At 42.5% G+C, this 12,500-nt stretch overlaps 1 protein-coding gene across 2 annotated transcripts in view; it reads right to left on the bottom strand.

The window, feature by feature from the left end:
- LOC143029513 (3-oxoacyl-[acyl-carrier-protein] reductase FabG-like) overlaps window positions 1-12,500 on the bottom strand; it is a 50,096-nt gene that overhangs the window by 21,413 nt on the left and 16,183 nt on the right. For both annotated transcript variants that reach the window (XM_076192170.1, XM_076192171.1), the window contains exon 2: window positions 8,384-8,603. In XM_076192170.1, the coding sequence (XP_076048285.1) occupies window positions 8,384-8,559 (176 nt within the window). In that variant the 5' untranslated portion in view covers window positions 8,560-8,603. The remainder of the gene's footprint in view (window positions 1-8,383; window positions 8,604-12,500) is intronic.

Below are 12,500 nucleotides of genomic sequence, written 5' to 3'. Positions count from 1 at the left end.
TAACATTTCTGTATGGTCCAGTGGAATTACAATGAAAACATATGACGTCACGCTGGGGGTCCTGTGACGTCATTTTGTTGGTGTCACGATATGATTACATGATGCCACGATGTGATAATAGTTCACGATGTGATCAGGTAACGTCAATATGCGATAAAGTGATGTCACGGTGTGATAAGATGACGTCATTATGTGATAAAATGACGTCACGACGTAGTCTATGACGTCAGTTTGTTGGCCCTGTGACGTCACGAGTCGATCCTATGACGCCATGATTAAATCCGGTGACGTCACAGTATAATCACATGATGTCACTAGGTATTAAACATATGGAAGTCAGCTTGTGGGTGATGAGACGTCACAAATTGCCATAGCACACTATTGGATGAGGACGCTCGCCACGGGCTTCGAGGACTTCCCGCGGGAAGACTTGGGGTGAGTTGGATACATACCGAGGGTCCAGGGCCGTCTTAGCGGGCGCTCAGGGAACGTCTTCACCCAGGACGAAGCCTCTTGATTAACGCCCACGGACGAGGTCGCTCGGAAACGACCTCGGCCTCGCATGTATGTTGTTATACGTTCTACAATCGATTTTGTGACTTTACTACACCCTCCCGGGATCGGAATCCACCTTGCCCTACTAATTTGATTCTCTTTACCATATCATTGTACCAGACTCCCTTTCGGTCTCTCGCTTACCCCGAGAATCTTCACGAAACTAGTGAGAGTGGTAGGCGTACGCTGGACGGAAGCAAGCGTCTCCACACACATGTACCTAGACGGCTAGTTGATGCATTTGCCCACCGGGAAGGATGCATCGGCCGACATATCGGTGGCTCTGAGAGTGTTGGCGGACGTGGAGTTCAGGGTGGACTGGGACGGGTCTGCCCTCGCTCCCACACAGAGACTTTATTGGCTCGGGATTGAGTGGGACACAGTCGACGCTCCTCGGGTGCTCCACTGTGCCAAAAGAGCGTGCTTCTCTCACACGTTCTCCCGCCTTCGGTGGGGGTGGGGGGGGGGGTGCCACAACTTCGCGACCCCGGCCCTTCCACTGAGCCGCTTGGGGCGCCGACGGCTGGTACGGGAGGTCGACAGGAGCATACTGCTCCTCCCCCGCGACCTGCCCGGGCCGGTACCCTCAGCATTCCACAGCTTGTTGCGTCCCTGGCTTCGGTCGGGGGCCCTACGCCGGTCGGTCCCATAGTCCCCGCCCCCACCTCGAATGGCAGGAGCGGCGGACGCCTCGGACATGGGGTGGGGCTTCCAGTCGAGCTGGAGACATCAAGCTTGCCCTTGCCGGGGATGGTCGGAAGATAGAAGGTCACTACACATCAACATTCGGGAGCTGATAGTGGTGAAAGAATGACTCGAGCGACACCCCGAATTCTCCTGCATGAGCGTCCGCTTGGACATAGACAATGTGACGGCAGTACAGTGCGTGCAGAGGCAAGGTACGGCCCGACCAGGTCCACTCCTAGTCCTGTCGGAAGACATCTTCGCCGAGGCATCACGCAGGGCCATATCACTCTCGGCGAAGTATGTTCCGGGCCGGGAGAACGACTGGGCGGACGCTCTATCCAGGTTTCAGGAGATCTCCGTGGTGTGGCAACTACGCCCACAAGTGTTCGAGTCGCTCTCCCTCCGCTACGGCACCCCAGAGGTGGACCTCTTTGCCTCCCCAAACACGACCCAGCTCCCCCTCTACCTCACCTGCATCCAAAGGACACGCACAGGAGGCCCAGACGCCTTCACGGAGGACTGGAACAGCTGGAAGTACGTATTCATTTTCCTCCTCCAGCGACACCGGTCCTCCTGAAGGTGATGCAGACCCTCAGGTCCTTCAAGGGTCAGGTCCTCCTGATAGCTCCCTACTGGCCAACCCAGCCGTGGTTCGGGGAGCTAATGAGATGGGGCCCTTCTCTCCTTCTACTGGGGTCAGCCTGCCTAGCCAACAGCCTTACCGCGCCTCTCCAAGCGTCACTCCAACTTGATACTTGGAGTTTCTACGGGGAGCTCTCAGCCAACTCTTCTCTACAGAGGCAGCAGACAAGATGCTCACAGCTCACCTTCCGTCCTCAGTGCGGCAGTGTGGGTCCTGCTGACGGAGATTCCGAAACTGCCTTCGGAGACACGCGATGGTGACCATCTCCACCAGCACGGTTCTGGACTTCCTGATTTGGCTGGCTGACTCCACCAACAGGGCACCGGCGACTATCTTGCCTCACTATACAGCCCTCACTGATCCACTACGCTTTGGCATGAACATCCGAGTGCCACAGAGGGCGCGTACCCTCCTAATGAAGGGGATCAGCGCCTCGAGAGAGCCGAGACATCAACCGGTCCTGGCCTGGTCCTTGCATCGTCTTCTGCAGTACCTGGCGTTCGAAAGGGCCATTATGGAGGAAGAACACTTCCCTCAACGTGTCGTCTTTCTGCTCGCCTTGACTACGGACTACAGGGCTTCACAGCTGGCGGCAATCACCCGCCACCCGTCCTTCTCCAAACTGGAGGAGGACAGCTCGGCCCTAACCCTCTCTCCATCGCCAACATTCCTGGCCGGGAACGGCTGAGCGGACGACATGATTGGCCCTCTCAGAATACAATCCTTCCGGAAGGGAGGACGCCCACAACCGCTACGCCCGGTCCGTGCGTTCGAACACTACGTGGAGCACACGGAAGAGATTTCTGAGGATCATCTCTTCTACAACTCGAAATTTAGGATTCCCCTAACCCCGAGGTCCCGGGCGCACCTGCTTTGCCGCATTTTGGAGAGAGCCGACCCGGGCCATGCCCCGCACGCCCACAGCATCAGGGACTTCGTGGCCTCGCTGGCGTTTCTCCGCACCCACTCTGTGGAGCGGGTGCGGGACCTAGGGGCCGGACATCGACGACTCCCTTGAGGACACGGTGTCTCTACCACTCAGTCGCCTCTGTCCCATGTGTCGCCATGGAAACGGCTCCACCCCTCTCATCTCATAAAAAAAAGGGGGTGGAGGGGGCAAAGGGCGACCGAGGAGTTGGGAGGGGCCCAGGAACCGCTGAACAGGATACGATTTTCGTATAATTTACGCATTGTGTGAACAGTGCAATGTTGTGCATGTCACATTCTTCGGTGTGGGTACTTGACGTTTCTTTTCTCCCCTCTACTGAGCGATAAAATGAATAAGTCTCCCATAGGAAAGACACGCGTAATAACGGTTTGAATCAGGCTTCATCTCTCCTCCCACCTGTCCTCGTCTCATGCATAGCTTCGCTGTGCAGGTTTCTCTCAGCCGATAATATTTCTTTGTCGCGGCTCGTGCCGCTTAAATTGTTTTTATCGGCTTAAGAAACCTGCACAGATTTAGGGTCCCTCACTCCTCCCACAGGCGAAGCCTTCATTTCTCATTGAAGTGACGACTCAGGCGAGCCGGCTAAGAAGGGAAGGGTAGGAAGGGGGAGGTGGGGTCTCAATGCGCATGCCTGCACAGAGCCGGGAATTTTAAATTTCTGATGATTCTGGCGGAAATTCCAACCACACTCAACCTTCGGGAAGTGGCCATATGGCCAGGAGTGTGGTATGGGATTATCGCTATAGCTTCGCTGTGCAGGTTTCTCAAGCCGATAAAAACAATTTAAGCGGCACGAGCCGCGACAAAGAAATATTCTAGTTTGTTTACATCGCAAAGTGTTGTCTTTTATTGCTGTATCAACATTGATAATGATTTTTTAAGGCATCACACCCGTAAATGTGAAGAAATTCACTTATAAACTTAATCAATATAGCGCCGAGAATGAATTTGAAAAAGAAAAGTCTCAAGTTAGACACTTCACCATGGAGGTAAGTGAAATTCTTAGAGATTTAAAGATTTAGTTTTAATTTCCACATATATGCATGAATAAGTAGAATAGCCTAGAAGGTTATATATCCTAAGCTCAAACAATACATGGGTTCAAATCTAAATATGATGAATGGAAATCAAGGGTATAGATTAAATTGGAACTCAGCATGAATTTGAGTCTAGACATGTTGGGGAATTGGAGAATAGGAGGCAGGACCGAACGAGCGTTGCTCCTTTCCTATATACTACAATTAGGTAAATACACAAACACGTACAAACACACATACACACACGCGCGCGCACACACACACACACACACGCACGCACACACACACACGCACGCACACACACACACACACACACACACTTCAACGAACGGACGGCATAGAGGACGTTCTGAAGAAAATTGAAGTTTCTTGGATCCCAAAGCAAAGAGAAGTGCCTATTGTATTTTCAGGGTGGGGGGAAAATTACTCGTGGGGTAGTGGGAAAGTAGGGAAAGAGGAGAAGGGGAGGGATTGCTGGGGAAATGGAAGGCAATGAGGGAGGAGTAGACTTGGCCCAGGCAGACAGGCGAAAGGTAAACAAACGGCCCCCTGACCAGCTGAGTGACGATGAAATGTCTAATAAAAATGTAAAGATTAGAAGTATAGATAAAGAGCAATACAGTAGAAAGTGATGAGAATATTTTCCAGGGATTTAAAGAGGGTGGGGGGGAGTTAAAAGACAAAAGAGGCAAAGCCTGGACCAGATGGAAAAAAGACAGAAGACCTGAAAAATGGAAAATATATACCTGTTATAGAAATGAATATGTACAAACGTGCAGAGAGGAAAAGAGAAAATATGAAAAAGATATCATAGAAAAGTGTAAAGATCAACCAAAACTATTCTACAGATTTGTAAACAATAAACTGAAAAACAAACAGGACTTGGAGAAATTAAGACAGGAGGGAGTTGAATACACTGAGGAAACGGAAATGGCGGAAATTATGAACAAACATTTTAAATCAGTGTTTACAAGGGAGAACATACAACCTGAAGAGTACTAATGGAAAGAGAAAGTCCCCCCTATGGAAGATATAGAAGTAACAAAGAATGAAATATGAACACACTTGAGTAATCTTGATGTCAGAAAATCGCATTGACCAGATGAAATAGCAAACTGGATACTAAAAGAATGCAGGAATGAACTGGCAGACAAAATACATAGCATACTAAACAGTTCCTTGAAAGAAGGAAAAGTTCCAGAAGATTGGAAAAAAGCAAATATAGTACCTATATATAAAGGAGGAAATAAAGAAGAACCTACCAACTATAGACCAGTCTCTCTAACAAGTACAATAGCAAAAATTTGTGAAAGAATTATCAAAAGTAGATGGGTAAAATATTTAGAAAAAAACAAAGTGTTAAATCCAAGGCAATTTGGATTCAGACAAGGACGATCATGCGTCACCAATTTAATATGTTTCTATTCAAGGCTAATAGATATAATACAAGAAAGAGATGGATGGGCGGACTGTGCATTTCTAGACCTAAAGAAAGCTTTTGACAAAGTACCACATAAGAAGTTGCTTAAGAAATTAGAAACTGAAGGAGGAATACAGGGCAAACTACTAAATTGGATGGAAGACTTTTTGCAAGAAAGAAAAATGAGAGTAGTGATAAGAAACCAGCACTCAAAATGGGATGAAGTAATAAGCGGTGTTCCGCAGGGAACAGTTCTGGCCCCAATCATGTTTGCTATATATATTAATGATATGGATGAAGGAATTGAAAGCTATATGAGCTTCTTTGCAGATGATGCAAAACTACTGAAAAGAGTGAAAACTGAAGAAGATTGTGAATCACTACAGAGAGATCTAAATAAAGTACAGGAATGGAGTAGGAAGTGGGAGATGGAGTTCAATACAAAAAAGTGTAGTATAATGGAATTTGGAAAAAGCAAAAACAGAATAACAGGATCATATAAATTGGGAGAAGAAGGAATAAAAAGAGTAGAAAATGAGAAGGACCTGGGAGTCATTGTTATGAATAATATGTCACCTGAGAAACATATAAATAAGATTTTTGGAGAAACTTATAATTTAATAAGAACAATCAAAGTTGCATTTACATACCTGGATGAAGAAATGGTGAAGAAAATCGTAATCACCCTGATAAGACCAAGATTGGAATATGCAGCAACGATATGGTCACCAAGTACAAAAAAAATGTATAAAAAAAACTTGAAAGAATACAAAGAGCAATTACAAAATTGGCACCAACACTCTCAAAACTATCATATGAAGAGAGACTACAAAAACTTGAACTACAGACACTAGAGCAAAGAAGAGAGAGAGGAGATTTGATAGCTATTTACAGAATCATGAAAGGCATAGAAATTACTGATAGAGAGAATCTGATAAAATGGGATGACAGAAATACAAGAGGACACGGAAAGAAAATAAAAAAAGACAGCTATAGAAGAGATTTGAAAAAGAACAGCTTTCCTCACAGAGTAATAGACAGTTGGAACAAGTTAGATGAGAAAGTGGTGTGTGCAAAAACAATACATGAATTTAAAAATAGTTAAGATAAAATGAGATATGAAGACGGGACCCCACGAGCATAGCTCCTCTTCCCGTAAAATACAACTAGGTAAATACAACTAGGTAAATACACACACACACACATGTATACTTACACAAAATTTTGCAACTTTTTTTCCGTTATCTTTACTTTATTTTGTTTGTTCATGTATTCATTTATTTATTTTTGGGAGGATGGCATTTTTTTTTATCTTTTTTATCTACAACTTCAAATTAGGGTTTAAAGGTTCTTTATCCAAAATCAAAGTTATTTTTTTTTTCTTAGTACGAGCAACAGGCTGCGCCCGACCCTGCTACTCGGGGACTCGGTCCTTCGAACGAGTTCATTTAACTCACAACCAGTAAGTCGTCTACCTTGCGTGACGTCACCACTCACGGCCAATCAGTCATCACCGTTGCCGTGACGTCACCACTCTTGGCCAATCAGTAGTCTCCGTTGGCCTGACGTCACCACTCTCTCAGCCAATCAGGAGCCGAAGAGGACGTGTCCCCTTGAAGGATTTCCGATTTCCGGTCCGATTTAGATCAATATCAACAGGATTTCTTTTATTAGTACACAGACTCGTTGTGTCCACCTAATTTTCGACATGGGCACCATTACTCTTAACGCAGAGGTGTGCACGACGGAGCATTCCTCGAAAGGCCCGTCGAATCTTGGTCTTATCTCTTTGTAGTGCTTCTATTTTTTCCACGATCCTTCTCCGAAGCTCTTCAGAGAAGAGCGGACCAATGAGCCACTCTTTCTATCTTTGCATTTTGTTTTATTCTTCATGAAGCCACATGGCACAAGAGTGGTTTTGCAACCTCTTAAATAATACCTACTGCTTTGTCATGCGTGTAAAGATACCGAACAAAATTGTACCAAAATGTGCAGAAAGAGTTACTTTACCAAGAGATATGATAAAATTCAAGATTGAAAATTCACATTTTAAGTCGTGTAAATTAGAAAAGTTCTCAAGGTTTTTCTTTACTCACCCGGTAGACAGTCTTGTGTGAGTATGTGATGCTTTGCTTTAGTCTAAAGGTGAACAACATTTAGCTTATTGATTCCTGAGATCATCAAAGTTGAACTATGTTTTAGTGCTTAAATTGCAGTTGACAGGTGATAAAAAGCCGAGATATTAATCACGAAAACAAAGGGGATACGATTGTAAAAATAAAATCTTCACCAGATTGAAGATTTTTTTAAGTATGAACAATTCATACATACTAGCGAAATCGAAAACAGGATTTTTTTTAAGATTTATCTTGGATGTGGACAAAATATGTGCTAAAAGTAAATGGAAAGATATTTTGGTTAAAAATAAAACAAGCTTAACAACAATGTGAAACAGAAAAGAAAGTTAGAGAGGTGATGTGGTTAGGCGGGAGAAGAGAGGAAACGAGAAAACTGTAAAAGACTAGAGTGGCTAGAAATGATATTAATAATATTCGGTGGTACCATAAAATAAATTATATAAGCAAGATTAAAAGGATACAAAGACCAGCAACTAAACTGGTTCCCAGCCTTACAGATAAAACGCCCACAGAGATTAAATGCACTGGACATATCATCATTAAAATGGATGACTTGATCAGGTTATTAAAGGGAGTAGGCGAAAATGGTAGAGATCTTCTGGTTTGGGATTGGAGAGATTCACAATGAATAAACAAACAAAAAAATAGCAACAACAAAACATGTCTAAAAATACCAAGAAAATAATTTCCATATAGATGCTTAAACTCCTGAAATAACTGAGAAGCTGATATGGCCCAAGCTAAAACCATAAGCAAATTCAAAACTAGATATGATTGTTGGAAATCCCTTTAAAACACACTGACACTTTTTATAAGTTGTTGGTTTGATTTGATCAAGCCCTCGTTCATGTTGGTGGACTACCCCCCAGTCAAATAATTCCTTCAGGCGTTTGCCAGAGTAAACCCCACAAAGTGTTTGCCCACGAACAGGGCAGCATAAGCAACATCACATACGTATTCAGTTTGGTTTGGAGTGCGAGAGCCTCTTCCTTGGACTTGTTGTAATGGATGGCTATACGGTAGCCTTTCCCGTGCAGAATACTAACAATGGACGCCCCCATTCTTTTGGCTCCTCCAGTCACTAGCATCACCCTTCCCTCCTCCTGGACAGAATTAAAATCTTGCGACATAGTTCAGGGATGGCGTGTTAAGGCAACCAGTCACGCAATCAGATCTGAAACCGAAATTAGATTTAAGTCCTTGTTTCATGAAATTGAATTAGTTAATTACAAACTACATGCATATTTATGAGGGTTCTTATTATTGTAATCTTGGAGCCCTTGTGGAGCTGTAGGTAGCGCTCATATCTCGAACGAAGGAAGCCAAGAATCAGTCCCTAGGAAATGTTAGGCAACTCAAATTACACTTCATAGGTGCGATATACCAGTATTGCACTTTAGTGTTGGCATCCTGATGAAAGGATTGCAAAGGCATTCACAGTAATCCACAGTCACGAGTTTAAGCCTTGAGAATCGTCTTGTACGTTTGTTGGCTTTGTGAGTGCCTCGTTGCCAAGAACCAGCATTCCCGAGATGAAAAAAGACAAAATGATCTATGGGGAATTGCAAAGAGAATAATTTAAATTGTGATTGGCTCAGTCAAACTAGGTTAGGCTTGCTTAGAATAGGGTAGGTTAGATTCAATTACGTTACATTAGGATAAATTTGGAAACACTTGTAAAACATTGAAAATAATTTACATTAAAACACTAAGAATATTTTAATTCCTTCAAAATAGAAAAAATGTGCTACAATTTGTGGATTGGTCGAAATTCTCTTACGTTACTGGGTGAAATTATAGTCAAGTCAACAGGATATTTTCAAAATGACATTTTTACAATTCCATCGCAAACCAATTACGTCGGGAAAGCTGGGTATTGGGGTGAGGGAATTACGTAGCACATCGATGTATGGAAATATAAGGAATAATTTTTTAAGTACAACATCCAAAAGTTTGAGAACTGTATATTTTTTACACGTAAAAAATTATATGGTATTCGATATTGGTCAATACGTAGCATAAGATAACAGTGACTTTTCCAATAAAAGATTTTAGTTCTTTATGAATCAAACATCAAACACTTCGCAGAAAAATAAAAACATGATTCTAGCAATGTTTCCTTGATATTCTGAAGCCTTTAGCTGAAAACATCGCTATTATTCTTAAACACGCATCAATGTTGGTTGGCTTTTCCAAAAATACGTATAGAGTTTTCGATAAATACGTATTTCTATTTATTTTATTACGACACATATGTGTGTATATATATATATATACATACATATATATATATATATATATATATATATATATATATATATACTTGTATATATATATATATATACTTGTATATATCAAAATCATGTCTTTTTCGAAATTTTAAAGTTTAAGAGTACGCGGCTTCCCTAAAATAAGACTGAATAGAGAAATTGATAGACAGATTTTAAAAAATCAAATTTTCTCCAAGACTGTAGGAAATCTGGGTGGATAAACCATTGGTTTGTAATAGAAACTAGTTTCAGAATTATCAGAATCACATTGAAAACTACTGGATAATGCAAGCTTCATTTTAACTTGCCTTAGCTGGACCCTAACAGCTTCCTCCAGTGCAGTCTACTTCTAAAACAGTTTTGAAATGAAGTTTAACTGCGTCAAGAAGCCAGACCTTAGGCTGACTTAAGTGACGTCAGTATGTGGAAGGATAATGATTGGCCGATGGTGGTGACGTCATCAGGAGTATTCCGCCCTTTACCAAGCCTACTGGTTGTTTCAAATGTATGGTGAAAATTATTGTGCTGATCGACAACAATCTAGGCGATGTAAAAAAAAATCATGAATTAAATTACATTAAGAATGTTACGTTATATAATTGTATTGTTGATTGTTTTGTATGTGGTTTTAAACTTTTAGATTATGAGATCTTAGTTGAATAAAGACGTGTCTATTCAATTCTAGCTTCTTCCATGTTCATTACTTACTTTAAGTATTGTCTATCAATCTATTTATATATATTACATATCAAGGGCCTTTTCCCTTTTATAAGGGGGTAGCCAGCTAAGGTACGCACACACTCCCACCCATTCCACTGTCCATTTGTTTCCTCCATCGTAGAGAAGACAGGGAGAAATTCCTTCGCGCTGAGTCAAAATCATCCATTCACAACCATTCTCCACTAACATTTATCCCCTACCTTCTCACTTCGCTGCTCAACAAACATTACCCTCTAGATCAAAGCCCCTTTCACCCTTTGCATCCATCTCATTTTGGGCCCTAAAATTCACTGCACCAATCTCTGCTTTCCTTATTCTTTTTACTAATAATTCTTCACTCATTCTTTCCATGTGGCCAAACCATCCAAATAAAATTTCATCAGCTCCATTAGCAAGTTTCGTTCCTAGCCCGGCTTTCCTCCTCACCTTCCAATTTCTCATTCTATCTTTGTAATCTTCACCATACTTATCGGACATTTCATCGCAAACACACCTAAACTTCTCCTTTTTGTTTTTCTCATATTCCATGTCTCTGCCCCATACAGTGTCGTAGGCACAATCACCACTTTATATCCTCTTCTCGTTGCATTCATTCCCAAATACCTATTTCTCATAACACTTTTCAATCCCCCAAGATACTTGTTTCCCTCAATCTACAATTCACCTACACCCCTATGCCTCCATTCCCTTATAAATGTGACCTCAAATACTTAAAAATGTCCACTTCCTCTAGCCTCTTTCTTTTGAGACTTACTTCCAACTTGCTCCCACCATCTCCCCTTGTATATCTTATCACTTAACTTTCACCTACATATCACATACCTTTCAAAACCCTGTCACTATTTACGACCCTCCTCTGACCCCACCTTAAGCGCAACGTCATCCACAAATAGCAACTGACTTACCTCCCACTTCCCTCTACTTTCTCTAACCATCTTCAGTCCTCTGCCCATCACCCTCACATTTACCTTCCTTACCATCCCATTAATGTACACATCGAACAGTCATGACGACATGACATAGTCCTGATGTAGCCCCACCTTCTCCTCAGGAAAAATCACGCGAGACAGTATCGACCTACCCATACTTCCAAAGGACTTTCTCACCCTCGTACAAGTGTGTGTGTGGAGTATTATTCCTTTAGATTCTAAGGAAAACTCTACCAACAGAACTTCGTCATGGCCATAGGTTCTCCATTACATGCGGTCCTTCATGGAGTTTTTAGAAGCAGACTCTTTTGCCGATATTCTTCCAGAGTCCATAACTTGGTTGCGCAACGTTGACGACATCCTTGACTCTATTTCGTTTCTGGACACCCTTTATCAAATAAGTCAGCAAACTAAAATCTAAAGTTATAGGAAACCTACCAATAAAGGTAATTGCTATATTTCTACTCCCACCACAATCTAAAAATCAAGAGACGTGGTTTTATATATATATATATATATATATATATATATACATATATATATATATATATATATATATATATATATATACAGATATGGAGGTGGCAAAATTAAACGTTAAGGCGAGAGTATGGAGCTTTATTCAGAACCAGACGTTTCGACCTCTTGGGCCTTCTTCAGCGGACTGAATCCACTAAGGAAGGCCCAAGAGGTCGAAACGTCTGATTCTGAATAAAGCTCCATACTCTAGCCTTAAGGGGAACCCCCACCCCCAGATTTAAGAAAAAAAAAAATTATTGCATAAATACATAGTAGGGATCTTGCTCTAGATGCTGGTAAAGTGTTTTTATCGTACCGCCATTTTTAAAGGGTTTAAAGGGCCTACCCTCCCTCCCCCCGGCAGCCACATGCTGCGCACGACCATTGTTTACATACGTTTTGACCATATTTTACTCTATTTTTTTTTTTTTTTTTCTTTTTTTCTTTTTGCGTTTGATGCACTCATAAAGTTTTCTCTTGCGTCCGGCATGCACGTGAGTATCTGTTGTGAGGAAGTTCAGCCTGCACGACTGGCAGTGGCCTGAGCCTTACAAAGTAAAGGACATGTATACGCTAGCTTGCCGCGTTCACTAATTTGCCATGTGAAATTCGCATCTATTTTTCAGTGAAGAG

Source organism: Oratosquilla oratoria, chromosome 11, assembly GCF_046742065.1.
Source record: "Oratosquilla oratoria isolate Oo_2021 chromosome 11, ASM4674206v1, whole genome shotgun sequence".
NCBI classification, from domain to species: domain Eukaryota; kingdom Metazoa; phylum Arthropoda; class Malacostraca; order Stomatopoda; family Squillidae; genus Oratosquilla; species Oratosquilla oratoria.
This window is presented reverse-complemented; position numbering and strand designations above follow the sequence as displayed.